The following is a 26026-nucleotide window of genomic DNA, read 5'->3' as shown; positions in this document are numbered from 1 at the left end:
GTCTAATTAAATTCAGGGTTGGTTAAAACTGACAAAATTAACTTAATAAGGTGCTAACCTTTAGAAAGATCTCATAGTTCTGTGAAAGTTTCTGCCCTGATCTTTTTAATAGCCACTGACCAAGCCTTTTTAGAGAGCAGGCCTGCAGTTTTGAAGCCTGCCGTTTACAAATGAAAAGGTCAGAGTAGCCTACATTTATGGTACAAAAAGTTTATTTAGTAACAGCTTTGTAAACATTTGAGGTAAATGAACATTTACATCAACTTGTTCTTATAAAATTGAATACACAAGGCACTTCTCTTAAGACAGCATCGAAACAGGCTGCTGTTCTGAGCATATGTAGGTGGTTCATTTCCCTGATTGGTCAGAATAATCAGCTCTGCTTGAGAAAATCAGTTCAAGAAATGAGCGTTATCTGAGAATAATGGGCTGCAACTAAGTACACTACAAACGGATCGAGATAGGAAAGAGCTGGCTGGCTGGCCAATTCAAATTCAGAATCGATGAAATGCTATAATCCACAATGTTCAAATTTCCTGCGGTCCTTTCAGGCCACCACAACAGTCCTAAAATAAAACATGGGAAACGTGCATATTTCTTAAACTCTACAAGTGCTGTTTTATAAATTACATTTGATGTTATTTAAGTGGAATAATACTGCCATCAACACAACGACTTTTACCATTAAGACATTTTCCTTTAAGGATCAAAAAATATTTCCTCCTTTCTATCAATGTAAGAATTATTGAACAGTGTTTTTTGCCTAAATGTGCAAATCTTTAACTATTTACTAAAATGTAAACTTTAAGAACCAAAAAATGACAAAATAACACACTTTGGTTTTCGGATACATTAAAACAGCAGAAAATAAATAACATACATCTGTAAATACTGTGATCTGATAAAAGCAAAAGTAATTCTGTCCTAAGGACAAACCTGCACAGTCTCTGTGTGATGAAGCAATGCACCTCTTTCTATTTCAGGGCTGTCTGTCTCTTTAAATGGATTGCCGAAGAATATACCTGATAATAAAAGCATTGTACATTGTTTTTAAATGGGTCTCAAGAAAAAAAAAAAAACATGTTGTGCTGTCATGTTGTTACAGTATGTGTACCAAAGGCATGTTATATGCAACAGCAGTAGTAGTCAGTGAAAATGAGGGCCTCACAGTAACCTGAAACTGGACCAACAAAGAGGAGGAAAAAACTTCATATCAGCATAAGACACTTGCAGCATCTTTTTATGTCCATTTTAAAGTAACTACTTTTTGGCAACCACGAACTGACTACAGAAAAGCAATGCTTTTGATGACGATTTTTGTACTCATTCTCAACCAATTGCTTACATTTTTTTAAATAAAAATGCTCAAACTTTTCGATATAAAGGATTTCAAATGTCACATGTAATGAGAGTTAGTACTCCCCTCCTCAGATTAACTACTTCAAAAGTGATCATGTATTCCTGATGGCAAGATGGTCATATATCAAAACTCTCAAATCCAAAAGAGGAGCAGGATGTGAACTTCAGATCATGGGATTGAAAAAAAGAAAAAAGAAACGTGGTCCAGAGAATAAACAAGCTATATGAATTAAAACTGCACCATTCAGTAGTACAACAGTTATCTATATATGTCACTTGCCTCAGTATTATGTTAATTTTGTAATGTATGGATGACCTTTTTTTCTGTTATGCATTAAAGTATGCCACTTTCATCAGGCAATGTGCTGTTTTTCTTCCCCAACACTCTGATTTCTCTTTAGAGTGAGGAAATGTAGAGACAGATGCTGGAACAACAAAGAGAACATTTTTTAAATGTTTCAAGATGAGTGTTTATGAATTTGACAACAACTGATTTTTTTCTAATTTCTAGCATGTTCTATTCCAGGCTTCAAAAATAAATAAAATAAAATAAAATATAATACATGATAATTGTCTACTCATTTAAACCATAGATGCTATTTAAAATGTAGTTTTGTTTGTAACCTGTTTTATTGCACTTCAAACATTTTATGTTTGGTGCCTTTGTTTTTATCATGAGACTTGGATACAATGTACTTACTAAATTGAACTGATTAAATGGCAATCTTTTAATTCTTAGTTTAAGGCCTTGTCAGACTAATTTAAGTGACATTTTTCAGTGAATCGCTCCAGATTCTGGTATAACATAACCTGCATCAGGTTGGCTGTTCCATTCAACTACTGCATTACACTAACCAGCATTCAGCAGCCATCTTTCATAATCCCATAAGAGATGATTGAACTCTTTGCGATTTGATTTTACATCGCTCACTTAATGAATGGAATTAACTTTTCCATTCCAGCAATCTGCCTCTCACTTCCTCTTGTTTTTTGGTGTATTTCTTTGTGTTTTTGTCCACAAAACCCAGCGCTTTGGGGTGGAGAGCCACTACACCGCCAGATCATCGGGCCTCGCTCTTGCGCTGCTGGCTTTACTAGCCCTGCTCAGTCGTCGAGCGTCAGTGAAAATGACGGGCGGCTCGTGCATCTCCACCGTGGTGGTGACGTGCCCCTCCTCCGGCCCGGCGCTCAAACCGCCGCCGGCAGAGGTGGGGGTGTCAGCGAGCTGAGCGGCGTCTTTGGCTTGCCGCCCATTATTGGAAGAGCGAGACGAGGAGGAAGGGGAGGGGGAGGCGGCGTTCATCTCCCGAGTCTGCTGCTCGGTGGCCAGGTTGGCCCAGTTCTGCTCGGCAGCAAGCCTGTGGTTGTTGTTGCTGATGTAAAAAGGTGAGGACTCCTCGAGCTCCTCACGCAGAGGGTCCATCTTGAACTCAGCCGTGGAGGGTGCCGACACGGGCTGGAGGAACACGCCGCCACACACGGCCATCTCCGTGTAGTCTGGCGGGTACCTGAGGGTAGGAGGCGAAGTTCTGGGAGACTCGGGCTCCGCTTCGTTCGCGTCGGGCAGCGACTCGCGCTCGGGCGCGAACTCATTGGTCATGCCCTGTTTGACCTTCTTCCATCCAAGGTGATATATTTCTAACAAATTCAGCAAAAGGGACACGCAAGCCACCACAAGCATAAATATGATGAAGATGGTCTTTTCCGTGGGCCGGGAAATGAAGCAGTCCACCGTGTTGGGGCAGGGCCACCGCGCACACTTATACAGGGGCCGCAACTGGAAACCATAGAGGAAATACTGACCTAAAATAAACCCCACTTCAAACAGGGTCTTGAAAATTATGTTGAACACATAGGTGCGCAACAAGGCACCTCTAATGCGGATTTTGCCGTGCTCGTCTCTGATTGGCGGCTTCTCCTTTTTGCCGCCGCCGCCCCCACCCCGTCCACCAGACTCCCCTCCCCCTCCGTTTCTATACAGGAGTTCTTTCTCCTCTTGGAGCCTGCTGGCCTTTCGCAGCTCCTCCTCACGCTCTTTCCGCTTCTCCTCCATACGAACAATGTGCAGGACGTGGCCCAGGTAGATGAGCGTCGGCGTGGACACGAAGATGATTTGGAGAACCCAGAAGCGGATGTGGGAGATGGGGAAGGCCTCATCGTAGCAGACGTTCTCGCAGCCAGGCTGCTGCGTGTTGCAGGTGAAGTCCGACTGCTCATCGCCCCAGACCTCCTCGGCTGCCGCTCCCAACACTAGAATCCTAAAAATGAAGAGTACCGTCAGCCAGACTTTGCCGATCACGGTCGAGTGTTCCTGTGCATTCTCCAAGAGCCGCCCAAGAAAGCTCCAGTCACCCATGCTTTACGATTTCTAGCCTAGAGAGAAAGTACAGTCTGCAGCCGAGAGCAAGAGCGAGAGAGAGAGAGAGAGAGAGAGAGAGAGAGAGAGAGAGAGAGAGAGAGAGAGAGAGAGAGAGAGAGAGTGAAAGAGAGAGAGAGAGAGAGAGAGAGAGAGAGAGAGAGAGAGAGAGTCAGTCAGGTGAGCAAAATGAAACAGAGGGGAAAAGAAAGGATTCATCAGAACTAGTTAAAATGTTAACAAAATAACATGTTACACTTTACATGAAATGGTTTGGATATGGTTCTGTTTTGGCCTGTGCTGTGAAGGTATGTTCACACAGGCACAGCTAAAAGTACATAAACCTATAAAAAAAACATGCTCAGCTCTCATGAACTCACACAGCATTTCACGGTTCTGCATAAGATCCGAACTGTAAGCCCTGATGAAGCACTCGCCAGTCCCTCGCACGAATGCTCAAATGATGTTTGGGAAAATCGAGCAAATCAGCCTTGTCAAATATCACATTGACAAAAAAGTTTGACATAAACTTATGGATTTCGTGACCCCTCGCTATTTAACTCTCTAACTGGCTGCTTTGAACCTGGCATGCACAGTGTAAGCAAACTCTCTATGGTTCGCTTTCTCTCCAGCCACTGACACACACACATACACTCATACACACTTTTTGAACACACTCAAACACACAGTCTCTTTCTCTCTCACCTGTTCGCTTCACTGCCCAGCAGGCATGTGCTGAGATCGACATTATAATGTTCAAAAACAGTTGAAAGCGTTGACTGGACAGTGATGTGTGAAGAGCCCTGATAGAGCCAATTTCAGGCCAATACCAGGCCACTTTTTTAAGTGTGAATCTACACTCATCATGTTTACATGATTATAATTGTCAGCTAAAACAGTACAATTCATGATTTCACCATGTAGGTGCTGTAACTGCTTTGAAAAATGGATGAGTCCAGAAATGAGTGTCAAGATATAACTTCAGGATTTTGATCAACACAGATTTATCTTTATCATAATAAGCACATAATAAGCACAAATAAACAGCAAGATTGAACAGAACCAGGGTGAGATAGTATTGGCACTTGTAAACAAAGACCCCCGAAATAGAAAAAGACATACAACAGGCAGAAACATTTTTTTTTACTTACTAAAATTATGTTGTATTGAGGGCGGCAAATCCATCGACTAAGGTTCTAAACCAAGTCTATGACCCTGAAAGAGAAGGTGCAAGTTACATAATAATAATAATAAACATTTGTTTATTAATTTATTTTACATCTATCTTTGTAGATAACTTTATATAACTGCAAATATAATTTTTGTTAAAAATTAAGAAAAAAAATACATACAAGATTATTTAAAAATCTTTTTAAATCCTTATATTAGTTCCATAGATAATAATCATTTTAGGCCTTTTTAAGTCCAGAAATTGATGATATGGCTAATCATTTTGATCAAATACACCCCAAAAATCTTTTTGTTCCTAAGGGAGCTATCATTTTCATTACAGATATTAAAGTGGTTATTTTATAATAATCACTAATATTTATCGTCTTTGATCTATCTGCTAAGCATTTAATTCCAAACTGCTGCTGTTATATAATTAACGGATGATAGTAATTATCCACTGTTCTCACTGTACATTCAGGTCAAACTGTCAGTTAGAGAGGCAGATTTTCTATTCTTTGCACTGATTATGCGCTCATACCGGTCATCTCAATCAACAGATGGTTTCTTGAAATGTCTAAATGATTTTAGCTGTTAGATTGGAGTCAAAGTTGATGGCCTACCAGCTAACGAAAAGTAAAATTAATTAATATGGGATGTAAAAGGATAAAATATTCCGTACATCTAACTTAAAGCATACCTTGACAAGTAGGCAAACTTATCTAAAGAAAGCAATATCCAGCGGCCACTGGTGCCACAGTTTGAGTGCGTTGAAAGCATACAGACCTCCCAAAGGCAGCAGGAGCCCTCCCCGCTCCCCCCGTTCCCAAATCCTGGCAGCACTGCCAGCTTACCAAACTCTTTTGAAAGTGGCCGGCCAACTTATTCATTCACAAAAGTTCTTCACACATAGACCCGCGGCCAAACTCTCGTAGAACACCTAGTTTTTCATGGCAAATCGAGTGTGGAGACGGGGTCTCACCAAGCGCAGCTGTCTCCCGTTCCCAGCCATCGCTACTGTCACTTCGAGTGGTCATGCAAGAGTGCTGCGTTCAGAAAGTCATCGGCCAGTCAGCGCGCATGCCACGCCCCTGTTAACTGGGGTAAACTCATCGCCCCAATTTAACTATACTCGAACACACGATTTTATTCAGGTCTATACGATGAAGACAGATGCTTTATTTAACTTTATACCACAGAATATTGTCATAAAATAATGATAATAAAAATTATGAATCGAAATATAATACTAATTATTATAAAAAGAGTATTAATACAATTAATAATAATAATATCATTGGGCAAGAGTGTTGAGAACAAAAATGGGACGTTTTAATTTTTGTATCACTCCGCGTTCAATGCGTTGATTGGTAATAGGCCTACTCGAACGTTGATTCTGCTTTTGTTTCTGTTGAACTATTTTCGTTGGCGGAGTAAAATTATCAATAATAATTAAAAAAAATTACAATTAGGTAGCCTACTTAAAAAAATAATATCCAATAAAATCACCTGCGGCCGAATCAAAGCAGTGCTAATGCTCAGTAGCCTTCAACTGTATTTTTGCTCGTGTAATAGCCTAGGCTAGTGCTTGATTATTCTCCACTGAAGATGTGATAGCCGCCGAGTGATAGCCTAGTAGAGTGTGGAATTTTGAAACTTAATTAGGCTATTACATTATGAAAGCAAACACTAAAAGCTGGTTTGTAGAAGTAAAAATTCATTAAAAAGATCAAAATTAGTCTCCAGTCAAAAATTCCGGAATTCTTGTATTGCATGGGAAAGTATCCAGTCATGCCTTCGGCTTTGCCTAAAATAGAATGGAAATGCACCGCCCTCCATTGGTTTTGAGAGAATCCACCAGTGAGAATCACAAAACTGACAAACACATCAAACATTTAAAAAGTAGTTTTTTTTTATTAAGATATGAATATAAAAGTTAAGTTGTTAGCCAAAATGACAAAGAAACGTATTTTTTTGACAACCAGTTTACGATAAAAAAAAAAGATCATCTCAGTTTGCGTAAACAGCAGAAGATTCCATCAATAGGCCTAGCCATGTGGAAACTATTCCAGCGGTTAAATCACAGCATTAAAAACAAAACTGTTCACCGCTGACTTGAAGTCCTACTCAGAGGAGGAAAAACTAAATGGAAGATAACATGACAGTTGACGAAGCGCGAATCCACGTGCGCGCTCTCACCTGTCAACGGGTAGACTGACTGACATGTGGTGTCATAGAGTAGGCCTAGGCTACGCGGCGCGCCACTAGTAAACATTCTCATGCATGCGACTACAGTTCATTTGGTCTCAACTTAAATAATAAGTCACTGCTGTAAGCTGTTAGGATTGTATTTGTAACGATATTGTGAAACGCCTTAAAACTAAACAGACGTGTTTAGTGTTGTGAAGACGTGTTGTGAAGACATTTAAATCAAGCCTACCAAAACAATCACAAATAAAAACATAAAGCCCCCCTCAGCTCTCTACATTATAGCGCTAGTCTAAAACTGCTGATGGGTAGGTTTGTTTTTTTTTTAAAGAAAAAAAGTAAACAAAGCAAAATTCAATCATGTAAAAGTCAAAATAAAGAGAAGCATGTGCAATACAAAGTAAATGATCCCTCAAAAACAGGACACTCAATTTTGTGCAAAGGTCTCTGAACTTCATTTATGTTGTTTGACCACTAGGAGTCACTCTTGGGCTTTTCTAATGCCATTAGAGAGTACTGAGGCTACTGAGCAACGTGGAGAATAAAATTCAACAACCCCAACATTTTTGCAGTCAATGCAGTGTAATACTCCCTAATCGTCTTTTGGGGAGGAATGTCGGATTTTAAATTAAGCATGCTTGAAAACCTCTCTCAGGTTTGCAGCTTTGTTCTGTTCTCAAGGCAACTTGTCAAAAACCAGCTACAAATCACATACTGTTAAAACACTGTAATCTACGTGATGGTAGAATTGAGTCACTGGATGTAGGGATAATCTTAAAGAGTCTTATTGGTCGAGGAGTCCGAAGCGGATGACGGCAACCTTGTGTTCTTTTCGTTTTGTAAGAGCGCCTTTTCTGTGGACATTTTATCTTGGTGTACAAAGGTGCGCCGCCTCTTGGTTCTGTCAGAGCACCTCAGCAATGCCTTGACGATCAAGTAGCTCAGTTCAGCCACATTGAGCACAATGCAGATGGCAGAAGATCCCACCATGAAAATGGTGAAGACTGTCTTCTCTGTTGGCCGTGAGATAAAGCAGTCAACTTTATTGGGACAGGGCCACTGCTCACACTTCACGAGACGTGCCATCTGAAACCCATCGTAGACATAATACAATGCGTACATGAATCCGGCCTCGAAAATTAGCCGGAAGAACAGGCTGGAGGTGTAGGTCCACCACAGCGGCCCAGTGATGGGAAGACGCCTCTTCTTCAGACTTTCCAGGTCATCCACTTTGGCACTGCCAGAACGGTTGGCCAAAAGGCCTTTCTTTACGTTGCGTTTGCGGTACGCCACATGCATAGTCACCAGCAAAGCCGGTGTAGACACAAAGATGAGCTGCAGGCACCAGAAACGGATATGTGAGACTGGAAAGAAGTGGTCGTAGCAGACGTTTTTGCAGCCGGGCTGCTGTGTGTTACAGGTGAAGTCGGACTGCTCATCTCCCCAGACCGTCTCGGCGGCTATTACAAGGATGCTAATGCGGAAGATGAAGAGGACAGACAGCCAGATCTTTCCCAAGCTGGTGGAGTGTTTATTCACCCCTCCCAGCTGGGCATAAAGTGCTCCCCAACTCATCCTGTCTACTGTTGCTCTCAGATCCTAAATAAAAAGAAAGAGGAATTTGAATTAGCAACTATAAAAAGGCCAACTTTAAATCATTTCACCATTTGTTTAGGCACGCAAAACTGGAGCTGTTTTTAATAGCTTCAAAATAAATCATAAAAAAACACACTTTTAAATATTTGGAGGTGTATAAACTTTACATATTGTTTACACAGTTTTATTGACAACTTTTCTGTTAACTTTTGAGTTCAAAATTACATTTTGGATGATAAAAAAATACAGACAAATAAAATACACTGAGAATATAGGACACACTATTTTGTAATAATTTGTTAACCACTTTTTTTTTTTAAATGTAGACCTGCTGTATATTTACTATAATTCCATGTCATATTGAATAGCAAATAACCAACTTTAATTAACATATAAAGAGTTCAGATGCAAAAACCTCTAAGTGCCATCTGAAATTTTCTTATAGAATGATCATTTTTATCAAGCTCGTATATTTAAGTTCAGTAATTTCACTTAAATGACAATTAATAGGTAATTTTCATTGTCATTTAAGTGAAATGACTGAATTTAAATATACAAGTTTGATAAAAAATGATCATTCTAGAAGAAAATTTCAGATGGCACTTAGAGGCTTTTGCATCTGAACTCTTCATATGCTTATTTATTTAATAACATTAATACAATACTTTATTAATTAGCCTAACACATACTACATTACATTCAAAATCAAAGTTTTCACACATTTGGTAGGCTATATAACTTTGGTTATATTTGGTCGAGCTTAAAGGGATAGTTCACCCAAAAATGAAAATTCTGTCATCATTTACTCACCCTCAAATTGTTCCAAACCTGTATAAATGCCTTTGTTCTGCTGATCACAACGGAAGATATTTTGAAGAATATTGGTAACCAAACAGTTGTGCAACTTGTGGGGCACCATTGACTTCCATAGCATTTCCCCCCTCCATATATGGAAGTCAATGGGGCCCATCAACTGTTTAGTTACCTATTTTCTTCAAAATATCTTCTTTTGTGTTCAGTAGAAGAAGAAAAAAAGAAGAAAAAAACTCATACATATTTGGAACAACTTGAGGGTGAGCAAATGATGACAGGATTTTCATTTTTGGGTGAACTATCCCTTTGACACGTCAAAATGATCACATAAAATTATCAGTGAGGATTATGGCAGTTTCACAAAAGTTTACCTGTTAGCATACAAGATGATTCAGACCAAATCCATGATATATATCCGTCCAGGTGAGTAAAAAGGAGTAAATTCACTTGCGGAGCGTCTTTGTAGTCTTGAGAGTGAGATGAAGTGATTGACTGAGGACAGTGAGCGCATATTTAGTGTGCTCTCTCTCTCTTTCTTTCTCTCTCTCGGTGCACCTGACGTCGGGCGGAGCCACCGCATTCATTGGATGCTTCTTGAGCTCGCAAGAGACAACACTAGAATTCTCCATCTCTACGGAATGCGTCACGCGCTTGCACAGCTCAACCAGAGGCGCAACAGGCGCGTCGCGAGCGTGCAGATGTGCGATCATCTTCTGCGGCCAGTTTAGAAACTTTCACACGGTAAATGTTTATACATTTTTCAGGCCATGTGTAAACAACCTATAATCGTATAGAAATTGCTTTTTAACTGCAGACTTTAGGAACGTTCAGTGTCCATAAAACTATGTTGGCCTAACAGAGTTTATTTGCCGGTAAAAAAATTAATGAATTACTTTTACTTTTAAATAGGCTAATCTTTAAAAAAAACATTCAGGTTAGTTTGAAGTACTTCAGCTTGAAATTGCTGTAAAGGTTTACAAAAGGTGGTTCAAAGTATTGAACACTCCTAAAAAATGTGTTTGTGCTACATAAAATACAAAATATCAAACCAAATAGTAGGCCTATATTAAATAAATAAAAAAGCGGACTTTAAGAAAAACATTTCACATATATTAGTAGTTATATAGGTTCCAAAAGATAAAACAAATATTATTCAAAATTATTATTATATTATAGCCTACTATATTATAATGTGGAAAATGTTCATCATTTCAATGTCGTGAACTACATCTGTGTTTAAACCTGTGTGAATTGTCGTCTTACACTTTGACAACACCAGTTGGATAGAAATCATTGTTAGTTCTGAGAAAAGTTCTAGCATGATTTATTTGTATTTGACACTTGGTTTGACAGGTTATGTAATCCAAAGAAATGTCCACATACTAATTTATAAATGTCACATGGGGAAAACGCCACTATTTTTAATTGAGTGCATTTGCTAAAAGGAGACACACACACACACGGGTGGATCAGGTAAAGAACTTGCCCCACACACACACACACACACACACACACACACACACACACACACACACGCACACGCACGGATCAGGTAAAGGACTTGCCACACACACACACACACACACACACACACACACACACACACACGCGCGCGCGCATACACACGCACACGCGGATCAGGTAAAGGACTTGCCAACTGGAGATTGCTTTAATTTTCCCTTTAATTGTGAAATTTTACACCATGAGTAAGAAAGTGCTTTAGCTGTATAACAAGTAGCTTCACAAATCTAAGACTTTTAAATATCGGTAAAATTCAAATCATAATTAAATGAACACTTACGCCATTTCTGAGGTTAGCTTTTGTTCAGTAATTTTCGTCTATAATCAGACATATTCTGTTGCCCAGAAAGGAAATATTCAACCAAGGACAACAATGGCTCAGATGATCTATAACCACTCCCATTATCTTATTGACCAGCCTCATTTCTTTAGCTTAGCCAGTCCCATCAGCAGTTGATCTCTTCTCTCTCTCCTGGCTGTGAGGTGCTCCTGCTCACTAGGGATCAGCTCACAGATCTCCTAAAGGGGTGATCAAATTTTAGTTTACAATGAAGAAAAAAAATAAAATAAAAAATTTGTGGTTATTTGGAACATCAGTCTGTTGACAACTGACTTTAGTTTTTCCATACAACAAAATACTATTGATATTGCATACTTTTATAATTCTAGCTGCTGGTTCTCCAGAAAAGTCTGGAACAGGCCCAAAAGTAGTAAGAACCCTCTTCATGCCCTCACTATAGCGCTGGAGATAGTCTTCCATACCTGGACAGAAAAAAAAACATGATAAGGATTAAATAAAGATGCGGTTTTGCATTTCAACAATACAGTAGAATCACAGTAGACCATAAAAAAATCTAATATGATCAGACTCTAAAAACAACATATTACAGAAAGTGTTTAGATCTATTTTAATTCATTCAAATTGGGAATTGAGTCCAAAATGACTCAGCAAATAGATGTTTTCTAGCAGAGTTTTCAAGCATGAATTGAGTAGCTCCTCATTTGAAGGGCATGAGTGCTTTTAGAAGGGCTCTCAGTAGATAAGACGTGCACCAGTGAAAGTTCAGCCACAGTTCTTCCCTTACAGATTCCAAGAACCTGTGCCATTACAGCGAAGGAAGAAACAAGGGCGAAACTCTGAATACAGGGGGGCTTTATCACCACAGTGAGAGTAGCACCTCACTCACAGTACAAGCAGGCAGGGCTGAGGATAATAATTCATCCGTCATCATCAAATGTTGGTACTGGTGTCACATGGCAAAGCACGTTTCATGGGGGGAGCAGGGTCATATACAGATTTCACACTGCCTTCTGATTTTCACCGTCAACATGAGATCTCTTCTAAACACATGCCCATTTACACACTTTTGAACTTGTTTCAGTTTCTTTCACCAATTCTCTCTCTCTCACACACTTAAGTCATGTGAGTTTGTTAATTGACGCGAGTAACAGGTTTTCACAGACTGCTTTTTCTCTGCCCCAAGCACCACAGCAATTTCTTTTCCATGCATGATGAAAACAAAAACTTCTCAGTGCTTATTTACAAAAGTTTCATTATGACATTTAAAAAAAAGAGAAAATCCATGGGTTAATAGGTAGCTTGCCTTCTGGTGCATTGAGATGCATGGTTTCAATGGGACCTATAAAAGCGTAACGCATGCCCAGGCCCTCAGACATCACCAGATCAATGTCCTTCACTGAGATCACTCCATCCTGGATGAGAAGAAAGAGAAGTTCATTTGGCAGCTTGCTCTGTATTACACACTTGGATGAAAGACAATGTTCCTAAAAGTGGTTTACTGATGTTCTGATCTTCTAATCCTAAAAGTACAGCTTCCTGCTTAGTAGTTTGTCCAGCCAACAAGGTTTGGTCCACCTGACTGAGAGGAAAACGGAGGTTGCCCCCCTTTTTGTCCCATCTAAAGATTACTAAAGCCGCTCCCACTGTATTGGGTTTCTCTTATCATTTAACTCAGTGTCCTCTGAACAATGGGATGGTATGGCAGAGGGAGGTAAGTGTAGTTGTGCCAGGCTTTGGACCCACTTTGCACTCAGATTACCTGTGGCCACAGATACCTGTTGCCTGACTGTGCTGAAATCAAAGCTTGGATACAGAACGGGCAGTGGGGGACAAGTTTAGGAGGGGACAGGGTGGTCTTTGTTCATTTCCTGCGTGCAACAACGAGGCCGTTATCTCTGTGTCGCCAGGCGGCGGACTGGCTGGGGAAACCGTGAAAAGAGGCCTTTCCTGTACACGGTAATCAACAGGGGCAGCCATTAACTTTCCCAGCTGCTCTACTTTCCAGAGCTGGCTCTCTCTCAAAAGGGCCGCCTGAACTCTGAGACTCATGAGTGGATTTGAGCTGCAAATCTTGTGTGTAGTGCAATGTCCAAACTTTAAATGTTCCTTACCATAAAAAACTAAAACTCACCTCTGTATGGACACACACAAAAAAAATGTAAGAGGCAAATCCGTTTTAAACTTATAAATAAGTTTATAAATCTAAAATCTTCAGAACATCACTTTAAAAACTGTGAAAGGCTTGCGGAAAGCATAGTGTTGATCAAACAGTTTTTTTTTCAGCTAGTAAAAAAAATTTGGGCACAGATTTAAGGCCAATTCACACTGCCCCGACAGACAGACGGCTACCAACGTGGACAATCAGCAGATTACAGTATGTCACTTCTCAGAGACTCCACGACCTGACAAGCAATTCAACATGTTCAATCGATGAAAACAAGCTCCGACAGAAGCCATAAGACACTGACAGGGCTGATCCGACAAAACCAGATAGTGTCTGTTTGCACTGTGTGAATTAGCCTTTAAACTCTGACGTGATGGTTAGATATTTTGGGGAAAATAACAATATGCATAAACCGGCATGCATGCTGGTTTAACTGGTTCATCAACATGTTTTTTAAAAAGCTTGGACGGTCACAACCTTTCAAAAGTTCAGAAAGCAGATTCTTTTGAAATTCTTAAAAGCATTTGCCAACAAGAAGAAAGGAAGATAAGTTTTTGTAAAAGTTAACCCAAAACATGCAATTGTCAGTGACAGTAAAACTCTGCAAGAGGACACCAGTAATGGGAGGGTCTCTGTAAGGATTTCGGTTCTTACTGTATCTAGATATGAACACATGGATTTGTGCTTCAAATGGTACATTGGTGCATTCATTTCTTAACCTACCTTTTTTTTTTTAAATGAGATATCATGACATCATTTTGACATTTTCCAAGTCTTGTGATTTCCTTGCAGTCAGAGGGAAAATTTAAATTGCGAGAAACGAGTGCGAACCAAAGGATGGTTCGGAGTAATTTCATCCTAGGGTCCTTTGCACCATGACCTCAAGCCAAACACCCATCCCCAGAGGCTTTTTTTTCCCTTTGTCGAACATTATTGAAGTTAGAGCTTATTTAGAGATATCAGCCGAATGGCTTAGAGCAGGCGCTAATGGATCCAAGGTTGTATCTTGTAAATTACCCCACTAATAATGCCCAGAATGGTACCAAATTTCTACAGTAGTACAAATAGGTTCTGTACTCATAAAATGAGGCATTGGAAAGTTTGTAAGTACATCAGGAGTTCATTTAAATAACACTTGCCTGATGGCTTATGCTACCGCTAACCCGGACGTCGAGGTCACTTCCGTGATTTGGGAAAAGCCCGTAAAAGTCCTTTGCAAAACTCACAAGTGTAAGGGAAAAGCAAGTGAATTTAACACTCCATAGAAATATATCCAAAAATGTGTATTATTTTTTCCGAAGTGTTGACAACTTATTGTTAACTAATAATTGTTGCAAACTGGTACTACCAACAAAATATAAGCTCTAAATAAGCTCTAACTTTAATAATGTTCGACCAAGAAAAAAAAAAAAAAGCTTCTGGGCGGGGTGTTTGGCTTGAGGTCATGGTGCAAAAGACCCTAGTTTGATTTTACTCCGAACCATCCCTTTAAGAAATTTAACTTTTCCCTCTGACTGCAAGGAAATCACCAAGACTTGGAAAATGTCAAAATTATGTCATGATATCTCATAAAATAAAATAAAATGGTAGGTTAAAAAATTTAATTCCTAACACACACTGTAATATGGACACTGCAAAGAAAAAGTTAACTAATGAGACAGAACACAATAAGCTAAAGCATATTGTTGTTCCAGACCAATCTTATTAAATTATCTCATCATCAATGACTGCACAATAACACCATGAAGAATAAGAAAAGGAAAATGGTTACAAGGAAGAATACTTAAAAGGGGTATGATTAATAAGATCAATGTGTATATATGCTATACAAATGACACTTACAACTAATGTGACATTTTGTCTTCAGCCTCAAGACTTCCTTCAGCACTGCCTCCATACAGTGGTTATAAACCTCTGAAAGCCGTAAAGCTGTCATGCCAGTCAATCAGGCCCAGTAAGCATACTATTAGCATAACATACCATTTTAAGTGCTGCCATTTTAAATTGTGAAACAAAACCAGAATGGATAGCGTCCTTTATTCGACATATACATGCATCTGTGACCAGCTTAAAAGAATAGCAAATTTGACACCAACCAACATCAGAACAAGTGGTTCAACTTTTAACCTCTCAAATGTCGGTCACTGTGATTAAGTCACAGTATGTTCTCAGGTAAGAACAACACAAGGGCTTTTTTTCAGTAAGAAACCACTGTTTTGGCTTTATATAAACATTAAGAGCATTTCTCTGGGATTGAAGAAGAGATTTTCAAAGATCAATGGACATTTTCATCTCAAAACGTAAATCAACATCTAGACCATGTCATTTTGGATGTTATATCTAGTTGACTCAAAAACATAAATCCTGTCAACATTTAGAAATTTGACTTTCTTCTGCTAACTGTTATTGCATTAAAAAAGTGCAGTCTGAACATTCTGTGAAATATCTTAAGACGACATCATGTAGAAAATCATGTAGGCTCGAAACAACATGAGGGTGAGTAAATTATGATATAAAATTATGATCATGATGATGAATCCTTAGAATTATTCCCTAAGAGATTAATTAAGAGATAATTGAGCATAAAATCCTTTGGTTAATCAGCGTTACTAATGTACGATAACAGTTTTTATACAGGAGCAGACAGGGCCATACTCTCAGTATTCATAAGTACTGCAGAAGTATGTGGCCACCGCCTTCTAAACCCTGGGTTTGCCCATTTTAGCTACACCAATTAACACCCTTCTGGTTTTAATTCATAACTCAACTGCGAGCCAAACCCCATCACCCATCATCAGAGCAGATACCTGCATCTAAAACCTTCCCAGAAGCTGTTAGAGAGGGCCAACTGCCTATTAACTGTTTTTGAAATTAATTTTCACAAACACAAATTGGTGTGGTGTTTGGGTGTCCACATAATTTTGGCCAGGTGTTGTATAATGCAGAATATTTTTTTAATATCTGTCAGAGCATTAACTAGTGTTGTGAACACTGAAGAGAAGGGAGCTTTACCCCAATGTATTTTTTTTTTTAACTCTCCAGGAACCAACAAAGACACATTGTCATTTGGCAACAAAATCACAATTTCAACAAAATGCCTAACACTAATGTCATTAAGTACTCTGTGTAAGCTACAACTAAGGTTAGGATTAATGGTTCTCAAAAGAGATAACTGCGTCTCTAACTGACCTTTGAAATTTGCCATCATGCATTTAAAACACAATTTCACCACACCTCTTTTACACGATATGTTCACCACATAATTCAGACACAACAACACACCCGTGTATTATGAGTGATGATGCCACCATAATACACCCTGGACAGAGCAAAATATTTTGTGATTTTATCTTTAAATGTCAATTACTAGACTGAATAATTAACAGTTGCTCAAAAAAAAAAAAAGAAGAAAAAAAGAAAGACACAAAGTTCAAAGTAAGATGTCCATTGTTTTTGAAGTCCTTTCTTGACTCTGCTTTTTGTTTTTGCTTGAGGGCAGAGCTCAAAAGGGCTTGGTTTTTAAAGTGGATCACCTCACTCTACCCCATGTTCATTTGATACACTGTAATACAGGTGTACTATACAAGCAGGACAAAACTACCAGTGTGAGAAAAGATAAGCTGGCTGTTCTAAAAGTTTCTCAAGAGAAACAAAGAAAAGAGATGTTTTTCCCTTCTCTCAATCGATCATTTTTAAACAGAGTGTGATAAGACTATGAATGTTGCAATGCTCTGTTTTAATAAGTACAATAGTCTCTGTTTGTTCCAATAACTTCACTTCTCTTTCACTCTAATAACAGAGTGTAACGAGACATACATCAAAATGTACACAGTTCATTTAGGACATTCCTGTTCAGAGATGAGTAATGAGATTTGACAGCAATATATTTTCCCCACATATGTGACCCTGGACCACAAAACCAGTCTTATGGGTAATTTTTTTTAATTGAGATTTATACATAATCTGAAAGCTGAATACATAATCTTTCCATTGATGTATGGTTTGTTATGATAGGACAATATTTGGCCGGGATACAACTATTTGAAAATCTGGAATCTGAGGGTACAGAAAAATCGAAATATTGAGAAAATCGCATTTAAAGTTGTCCATTTCTATTGGCGATTGTGCTGCATCCATTCACAAAAATAAATGTTTTATATATTTAAGGTGGGAAATTTACTAAATATCTTCATGGAACATGATCTTTACTTAATATCCTAATGATTTTTGCCATAAAAGAAAACTCTATAATTTTGACCCATACAATGTTTTGTTGGCTTTTGCCACAAATATACCCGTGCAACATAAGACTGGTTTTGTGATCCAGGGTCACATATGAACAATCTCTTCCTGTAACGTGGGCACCTTATTGAAGCAATAAACCATGAGAAATGCATTACAATGATTTTACCATGGGTAATCGGTCTTTACTCCATGATTTTACCCTTAACTGTGGTAGGATCACCGTAACGCAGGCCTTAAGTGTCTGCTTTTATAAAATGGCAGCAATAACTATATAACAATTTTAATTTGCTAAATTAAATGCGATATTTACAAACAAACAAATAAGTGTGTGTGTGTAATATATATTTTATACTTTGCATTTATTACATAGGAGAGTGGAGCTTTGAATAGAAAGAAAGAGGGGGAATGGGTTCCGGACATGACTGGGGTCAGAATAACAACAGAAGTGACTTAAAATGCTATATAAATTTGGCCAGAGAATAGGTTGGAAGTCAAACAATTAAACAGAATTGCCATAACTGCTATGTAATTTTGTTCCATGGCTCAACCAACCTGAACCAGCCTCCAGGACTCGGCTATGATGGCATACTGAACACGGTTCAAAGCGAAACCATCGATCTCCTTCTTGAGGCGCACAGGTGCCTGTCCGACATCCGTCATCAGTGAGTAAGCAACATCCATTACAGCAGGCAGTGTTTCGGGGTGGGGCACAAGTTCCACCAGACGCACATAGTAGGGCGGGTTTACCTGAGAGGTTAAAAACAAGAAGGAAACGACACCAGTATAACTGCCCCTGGACACAGACAAGACACTGTACCAATGTGTTTACCAGAGCTAGAGATAAGGGCCTACTATGAAGGTCTCTCTGACTAAAATGCCTGACCACAAATGCTTGGCATTTAGGATTAACCCATTTAATCCCACTGGTCACAATTGTGACCACAATTTTTCTTTGCATATTTTAGTGTGACATTAAAAAGTAACTCATATTATGAAGTACATATTCATATATAATGAAAATGTAAGATGTCTATAAGAGTTTATGGCAGGTCTAACATGATTAGTTTGTTTGGTTATGTGACCACACACATTTATTTCTTGGTACTGTCGTCTTAACGAAAGGATGACATAAAAGCTCAGAAAGGACAGGTAAGAATACTAAGTTCCTTTTTGAATAGCTTATACATTTTTTGCACATATCATCATGAAAGGGTTACCTATACATACACATTGAAATTAAATTAATACATGCTTTATTCTGTTGTGAAACTGCAGATAAATGAAGACGGTTACAATAGTGACCGGTGGTAGAACACAGGGAGTCTATGTTCCCCATATGTAATTCTGTGTTATTTTTATGAACTCTCTTTCAGACTGACTTTAAGTCAAGTTTTGGATTTACTTAATAATAATAATAATAATAATTAATAATTTGTTACATTTATAAAGCGCTTGGGTACTTTAAGCGCTTCACATATGGAAGGGGGAATCTCCTCAACCACCACCAATGTGCAGCATCCACTTTTGGATGATGCGACGGCAGCCATATTGTACCAGAACGCCCACCACACACCAGCTTACTGGTGGAGAGGAGACAGTGATGAAGCCAGTCAGTATATGGGGATGATTAGAAGGCCATGATGGACAGAGGCCAAGGGGCAAATTTGGCCAAGATGCCGTGGTTAAACCCCTACTGTTTTTCGAAGGACATTCTGGGATTTTTAATGACCCCAGAGTGACTCTCTGAGCACCGTTATTCTCACCCGAAGGATGGTCCTCTTTGCCAGTAGTGTCCCCGATCACTACACTGGGGTGTTAGGACCGACACAGACCACAGGGTGAGCGCCCCCTGCTGGCCTCACTAACACCTCCTCCAGCACCAACTCCTGGTTTTCTCAGGTGGCCTCCCATCCAGGTACTAACCAGCCTCAGCCCTGCTTAGCTTCAGTGGGAGACCACTCTTGGGCTGCAGGGTGATATGGCTGCTGGAGCTGGATATGCTCTGTCTTCCAGAGACTGGGTTAGGTCATGGGCCCAGTGTAGTGATGGGTTTGGCTGAACAAGCTGGTGTTCCAGGTGGATGCAACTTCAAGCATGACATGCCTGGACTCTACACAGTGCCGTGGTCAACAGTTGGATGTTCCACAGAGATGTCATGAATTGTGACTATGATCTCCTTGGATTTCAGCAAGTAGTTGCCCAAAGTCTCCTGAAAAAATTAGGTACTGCACCAAAAGGACAAGGGAGGCCATCCTCAATGTCAGCTGCTGTGACTGATATACCCAGGTTTGATGGTGTTGCCCACTGGCTGATAAACACAGGTAGGCAGGACACAGTTGTGATTTAAAATAAATAAATATATATAATTCCACTGTTATTTCTTTAGGAAGGTGATATATAATGAGTTCCACACCAGCACACAGTTGTGACTGTTGATTGATAATTTTTGTGATGCTTTCCTGTTATTCATGAATTGTTACATGTTCCTTGGCATTGTTACATGTTTCCTACCATAGGCTAATTTTTAATCATTTGTTTATTTTAATTTGTTTATTTTAATTTATTTATTTTATTTCTGTACGTTTTTTTCTTTTCATTTTGTAATTTTAAGTATTTTGCATCATTTATAATGATTGCATTCTAAGCAATTTCCTATAATTTATTATTTCATCATAATTTAATTAAAATATTTGTGCCATGTTGCTGCATAGGATTGCTATTTTGTCATTTTTTAAACTGGGCCAGACAATGTTTAACTATTTGTTAAAGGGGTGGTTGAGTGTGATTTCACTTTTCTAACTTTAGTTAGTGTGTAATGTTGCTGTTTGAGCATAAACAACATCTGCAAACTTACAACGCTCAAAGTTCAAAGCAAAGGGAGATATTTGCTTTTAAAGAAAAGGACTACAACAAACGGCTGGTTGGGACTACATGACATTCCTCTCGGGTTAGTGACATCACTAACCCTAGAATTTACATAAACCCCGCCCCCGGGAACACGCAGTCCATGTTGAGAAGAGGAAAAGTTGTTGTATAAGAGTACATTTGTGAGTCAGCTCAAACTTTAGCATCCATCTTTTCACATGCAATAGAAAGTCACTCTGTGTGCATCTCACAACAGTTCATATATGAGCAATTTATAGATTTATCATGACAGAATATCCTAATTGAAGATAGTTAACTCCACATCAGCGACATAAATTCATCAACTAACCATTCAGAGACGTCCTGTTGCATTCTACATGTTGTCACTTCATCTTGAGTCTCTCCATCCTTATCTGACTCCGTTTAACATTAAAGGCAGAACAGTTTCTGTCATTTTAGTGTGTCTGCGTGAGGTAACAGCAGCTGCTAACAGACATGAGCTCTTGAAACCCCGCCCTCTGCAGCAGCTCATTTGCATTTAAAGGGCCAGGCACAAAACGGTGCATTTTTGCAAACCCTCAAAAAGTGACAGCTTTAACTTGCTATATAAAAATATCTGTGGGGTATTTTGCGCTAAAACTTCACACACACACTCTGGGGACATCATAGATATATTTTACATCTTGTGAAAAGGGCATTATACCACCCCTTTAATCGAATAAATCACTTCAACAATTTAATTCTGTCTTCAAACTAATTTCTGGAGATTTTTAATTTATTATACACCCCATAGACTTAGACTCCCTGTGTTCTACCACCGGTCACAATTGTGACCAGAGATAAAACTCTTATTTTCATGGACTTTTCAAATATTTTTTTACATTATTGACATTGATTGTTACCACACAAACTCATAAATTTCATCTCTGGGAAAAATTTGGGATTAAATGGGTTAAACATTCACTAAATGCAGGTGAAGGTGAACTATTTGCCTCACAACGCTTTGAAGGACAACAAGACCAGCAAGGACTTTCTGCTCATGAGATCAGAGTGGAATTTCCATTGAGCATGGAAGGAATTAAAGTGCAGTAATGCCCCTGTGGGCCTGATATATTTCACTCCATTTTTCACTACAGGCTGCGAAAAAACAGGGCTGACAAGAAAAACCATGTCCATGTAAATAATGCTTTAAATGCTTTCATTTACGAATGTTCCTCTTCAGTGTAAGAACATTCGAAAATAACAATAATGTTATTAAGGGCAATTGCATAAGATGATCTTTAGGAGGATTTTAGCCATTAACATGATCTAAAGACATTTTTGTCTAGATGCGTTTTATTTTGGATGGAAGATGTTGGGGTTCAAACTAAAGCCGGACTGTGTGCGCTAAAACAAACAAAATCTGGACTGAAGTACACATAAGGAATGGACTGTCAAATACAGTCAATCTTGGAGTTTTATTTTATTTTATTTTTTTATAATTATCATTTTTTCTATTCTTTTTTTTTTTTACATAATCATTTCTTAAAATGTAATAATAAAGCCTAACAATAAGATTTGACTCCCATTTTCAATGTGGCTTCAACATTATGTATGTCTCACATAAAAACTAACCGGATGAGATATGATACATCGAGTTCGGTTCTGGACACGAGAGAACACATTGCTTGGCATCAGGCAGGAAGTGGAGCTGCTGATAATCACGCTTTCTGGGACTAGATTCTCCACCTCAAGGAAGACGGTCTGCTTTGCTTCCAGGTCCTCAAATACACACTCCTTTTTTACAGAAAACACAGAGGACAAGAGCAGCTGAGTGTCAACAGCAACAGTTGTAGCAACAGCTTTACAATAAGAGCACAGAGCGAAACAAGGGGGAATACAATAGCAGAACAATAATTGACATGTACATGAATTTTCATTTTGACATTAAGAATAAAAAGATTTTAGAGGACAATGGTGGTTGGGGTGGGGGTTGGATCACAAGCATACAAACCAAACTGTTAAAATAAATGTTATACAAAATAATATGAACATCACTTATACAAGAATGTGCAAATACAGCAGTATCAGCACATATAAGGACTATATGGCATCATTAAATGCTGATGTCATAACGGAGACAAACAGAAACAATCTGCTGTCAATGTATATAGTACAAAGACAAGAATGCATGATCAGATACATCACCTCATCCATCTTCAAAGGGTTAGTTCACCAAAAATGTATTCAATTCTGTCATGAATTAGTCACCCTCATGTCGTTCCACACCAGTGAGACCTTTGTTCAGTTCACCTTTGGAAGTCAAATTACCGGTAAGGTATTTTTGATAAAATCTGAAAGCTTTCTGTCCCTCTATTGACAGCCTACACAACTACCACATTCAAGCCCCATAAAGCCAGTAAAGACATCACTAAAAATAATCCATGTGACTCCAGTGGTTTAACCTCAATTATATGAAGCGACGCGGGTGCATTGTTTGCACAAAAAAAACCCCGGAATTGATCACTTTATTTACAATTTTTTTTTACCAGCAACCCAGTAGGGGGAGCACCACAACGCATGCCTGTTGGGTTGACTCGAGCTGACGTAGTTCCGTGAACACACTTTGGATAATACTATTTGGTAAATAAAGTGGTAAATTTAGTTTTTTTGAGCAAACAAAGCACTCACGTCGCTTCATATAATGGATTACTTTAACAAAGTCTTACCTATTGTACTTTGAATGTGGTAGTTGCGTAGACTGTTAATGGAGGGACAGAAAGCTCTCCGATTTCATCAAAAAGATCTTCATTTGCGTTCCGAAGATGGATGAAAGTCTTACGGGTTTGGAGTGACATGAGGGCGAGTAATTAATGACACCCAATTTTTGGGTGAACTAATCCTTTAATATACATGTATTAAGCATTTGACTATAGCAAACAGAGGCTTGGCTCCTAAGTGTTCAATATATTTTAATAATTAAACCTGGGTGCATTTTCAATAGTTAATCACATTAACCAACTCAACTGAGAGAGCCATCATGGAATGTAGCAGTTTCAGAAGTAAAACCACAGACACACTTCTTCTGGTTTCACGTGCTTTGCACAGTGCCAAATCAATTAAATGTGGAATGATGTGATCTCTTTCTTCTCTACACATGAAATACTTGTTACCTTTGTTTCATACATACCCTGACATGTATAAAACAAAAGGAACAAGTATTTCATGTGTATTGGTTTATAGTTTATTTGGTAGGGACAGATACACTAAACATAGATTATCTTCTCGAAGCAATCCCATGTCAGTATCATGGGGTTTATAGTCAAGGCTAATTCGCAACACCTGTCCCTAGAAGGGCTTTTTATATTAAATATTACACTAGATGGATAAATAAATAAAAAATAAAAAAATAGTGTAGAGAAGAATGTTATCACATTATATTGATCAAATCAATATTCCACATTTAATTGTTTTGTCACAGTGCAAAGCACGTCAAATGCTTTATGATGTTTATCCTCTGTTTCCTCGTGTCATTTTTTGGTTTAACAAAAAGGAAATCTAGAAAGGAAAACAGAAAGGAAAAACTATACCTGGACAAAGAAAGCTCCCTCCAGGGCCTGCTGCAAGTCATCATGACTGCTGAGTAAACTCAACTGCTCTGCAGCGCTCAGATTTCCTCTTAGCATTTTGGCTTGCTGAAGCTCCTCAAGCTGTTTCCTGCTCACACACAAAACACAATATTCAGCTAAAAATTCAACAAAACGTGTACAAATTCTGCCAAAATACCTATTGTGTCAAAATACAGTGTGTCAGTCATTGTTTATGATTGATAAGATAACATATCTGTTGCAGATAAAGACATGTTGTTGTCTATTGTAAATTATGCCTTTCAAAAAAACTATTGTATTTGTTCCTAATAACTGAAGCAACTCTGCATGCATTACAGAAGATATTTTTTGTTGTGTGCCCTAATCTTTCATTACTGCATTCAAGTCAGGGCATCTAGAGATTCATATCTAGGAGACAGAAAGCTCTACAACTCCCTCTGGTGACAGAAGAGGTGAATCAAGCAAGAGGGTTTGTTAAATGGAAAGTTCACGCAAAAATGAAAATTGTCATTACTTCCTCACCTCACCCTCAAATTGTTCCAAACCTGTAGGAGTTTCTTTATTCAGTTGAAAACAAAAGAACCCCCAATTGACTTCCATAGTAGGAAGAAGAAAAGAAAAAAATACTATGGAAGTCAATGGCTACCGTCAACTGTCTGGTTACCAACATTCTTTAAAATGTCTTCTTTTGTGTTCAACAGAAGAAAGAAACTCATACAGGTTTGGAACAACATGGGGAGAGTAAATTATGACAAAATTTTCATTTTTAAAGGGTTAACTAACCCTTTAAACAGATATGGACCGATAGTAACAAAACTTTCATTTGTGCATACTTTAATTGAATTGAATTTTTTTTACACATTATGTACTTTTGACATTTAGTCTATTTAGCTCCCCTGAGCATTGGTTTTTATAGTTTGTGCCCTCAAAATGGCTCACAAACCTGCACTGACAAAGGTTGAGCAATGATGGGAGAGAATTTGGGTCAATATTTTGACTGAGGGGTCAATGGTTAAATTTTCTTTCTTGTTTTCCACTGACCTGATCTCTGTGATGGCCCCTGACGCTTGTCCTGGTTTGTTGTCATAGATCTTGACCTTGTATCCTCCACTCAGGAACACCATGGCCCAGGAGCGGCCAATCAGTCCACTTTATGATGTCACATACATAAAAAAGAGGAAGAAGAGACAGCATTGTAAACAAGTCAAATATAGGTCAAGATTAGCGAAAATCAATGCATTATCTATATCCCAGAATGAGGAAAGTGTCTGATAATACTTCAATAGGAACTTCAATTTTGCAATCACCTTTAGTGCATGACAAACATGAATTCACAGATTTAATGACTTTGATGACCATGCATGCAAATCATGTCAGAATAACCCTGACATTTTTTGCACAAAGCAAATCTACCCAAAATATGTCAAATGAGCGCAATATGAGTCACGTGCTATTTATAGTTTGATCATTCAATATTGCACTTCATTTTTCAGACGCACTATTCTGATATGGAGAAATACATATATTTATAAACACCATCATAGTAGAGTTCAAAGACCACTCAGCTAATCTGTTATCATGTCTGCTCAATTTGACAGACTGGCAGTAACTGACAGGTTAACTCCTATTTTTACAGTCTATGGTTAACTCTCACCTTCCGACAACAGTAATGGTCTTTCCTTTTAATGAACTCATTGCAGTCTCGTTTACAGAAATCAAAATTTTAACTCAAGCGGCTACTCCCCAGTTCCCAAAAGCCCCAAATCACCAGACTTCAGGTTATCATGTGCCCGTCTGCACGAAGGAAAGGCGGAGCTACGGCGTCTCACACGTGCCTAAAT

At 38.6% G+C, this 26026-nt stretch overlaps 3 protein-coding genes and 1 long non-coding RNA gene across 5 annotated transcripts; all 4 read right to left on the bottom strand.

The window, feature by feature from the left end:
* Nucleotides 1–200: 200 nt before the first annotated feature.
* gja3 (gap junction protein, alpha 3) lies at nt 201–6634 on the bottom strand. Of its 2 annotated transcripts, none has more exons than XM_082175594.1 (3): nt 5586–6634; nt 4867–4930; nt 201–3750 (listed from the first exon to the last, which is right to left on the bottom strand). In XM_082175594.1, exon 3 carries the CDS (start codon nt 3713–3715, stop codon nt 2408–2410), a length of 1308 nt encoding a protein of 435 aa, XP_082031720.1. In that variant the 5' UTR covers nt 3716–3750; nt 4867–4930; nt 5586–6634; the 3' UTR covers nt 201–2407. The 2 variants fall into 2 exon arrangements, with proteins under 2 accessions (XP_082031720.1, XP_082031721.1); XM_082175595.1 differs by having other exon boundaries at nt 5868–6634.
* A 141-nt stretch (nt 6635–6775) lies between these two features.
* gjb8 (gap junction protein beta 8) lies at nt 6776–10986 on the bottom strand. Its single transcript, XM_082175597.1, has 2 exons — nt 9874–10986; nt 6776–8692 (listed from the first exon to the last, which is right to left on the bottom strand). The coding sequence occupies exon 2, from the start codon at nt 8666–8668 to the stop codon at nt 7868–7870; it is 801 nt and encodes a 266-aa protein (XP_082031723.1). The 5' UTR covers nt 8669–8692; nt 9874–10986; the 3' UTR covers nt 6776–7867.
* Nucleotides 10987–11166: 180 nt separating this feature from the next.
* On the bottom strand, nt 11167–25999 carry cryl1 (crystallin, lambda 1). Its single transcript, XM_082175596.1, has 8 exons — nt 25840–25999; nt 25227–25334; nt 24168–24294; nt 22213–22374; nt 18286–18480; nt 12628–12736; nt 11679–11785; nt 11167–11542 (listed from the first exon to the last, which is right to left on the bottom strand). Exons 1-8 carry the CDS (start codon nt 25878–25880, stop codon nt 11444–11446), a joined length of 948 nt encoding a protein of 315 aa, XP_082031722.1. The 5' UTR covers nt 25881–25999; the 3' UTR covers nt 11167–11443.
* Nucleotides 14773–17826, bottom strand: LOC309502965. Its single transcript, XR_014207443.1, has 2 exons — nt 16580–17826; nt 14773–16494 (listed from the first exon to the last, which is right to left on the bottom strand). It is a non-coding gene; the product is annotated as an uncharacterized lncRNA (long non-coding RNA).
* Nucleotides 26000–26026: the final 27 nt, after the last annotated feature.

This window comes from Leuciscus leuciscus, assembly GCF_965113295.1.
Source record: "Leuciscus leuciscus genome assembly, chromosome: 7".
Taxonomy (NCBI): domain Eukaryota; kingdom Metazoa; phylum Chordata; class Actinopteri; order Cypriniformes; family Leuciscidae; genus Leuciscus; species Leuciscus leuciscus.
This window is presented reverse-complemented; position numbering and strand designations above follow the sequence as displayed.

Coding starts and splice junctions, on each gene's coding strand:
- cryl1 (XM_082175596.1), bottom strand. CDS start 25,880: ATGAGTTCATTAAAAGGAAAGACCATTACTGTTGTCGGAAG. Junction 25,335..25,839: donor ACCATTACTGTTGTCGGAAG/GTGAGAGTTAAC, acceptor GACATCATAAAG/TGGACTGATTGGCCGCTCCT. Junction 18,481..22,212: donor GATGTATCATATCTCATCCG/GTTAGTTTTTAT, acceptor TTAACCTCTCAG/GTAAACCCGCCCTACTATGT.
- gjb8 (XM_082175597.1), bottom strand. CDS start 8,668: ATGAGTTGGGGAGCACTTTATGCCCAGCTGGGAGGGGTGAATAAACAC.
- gja3 (XM_082175594.1), bottom strand. CDS start 3,715: ATGGGTGACTGGAGCTTTCTTGGGCGGCTCTTGGAGAATGCACAGGAA.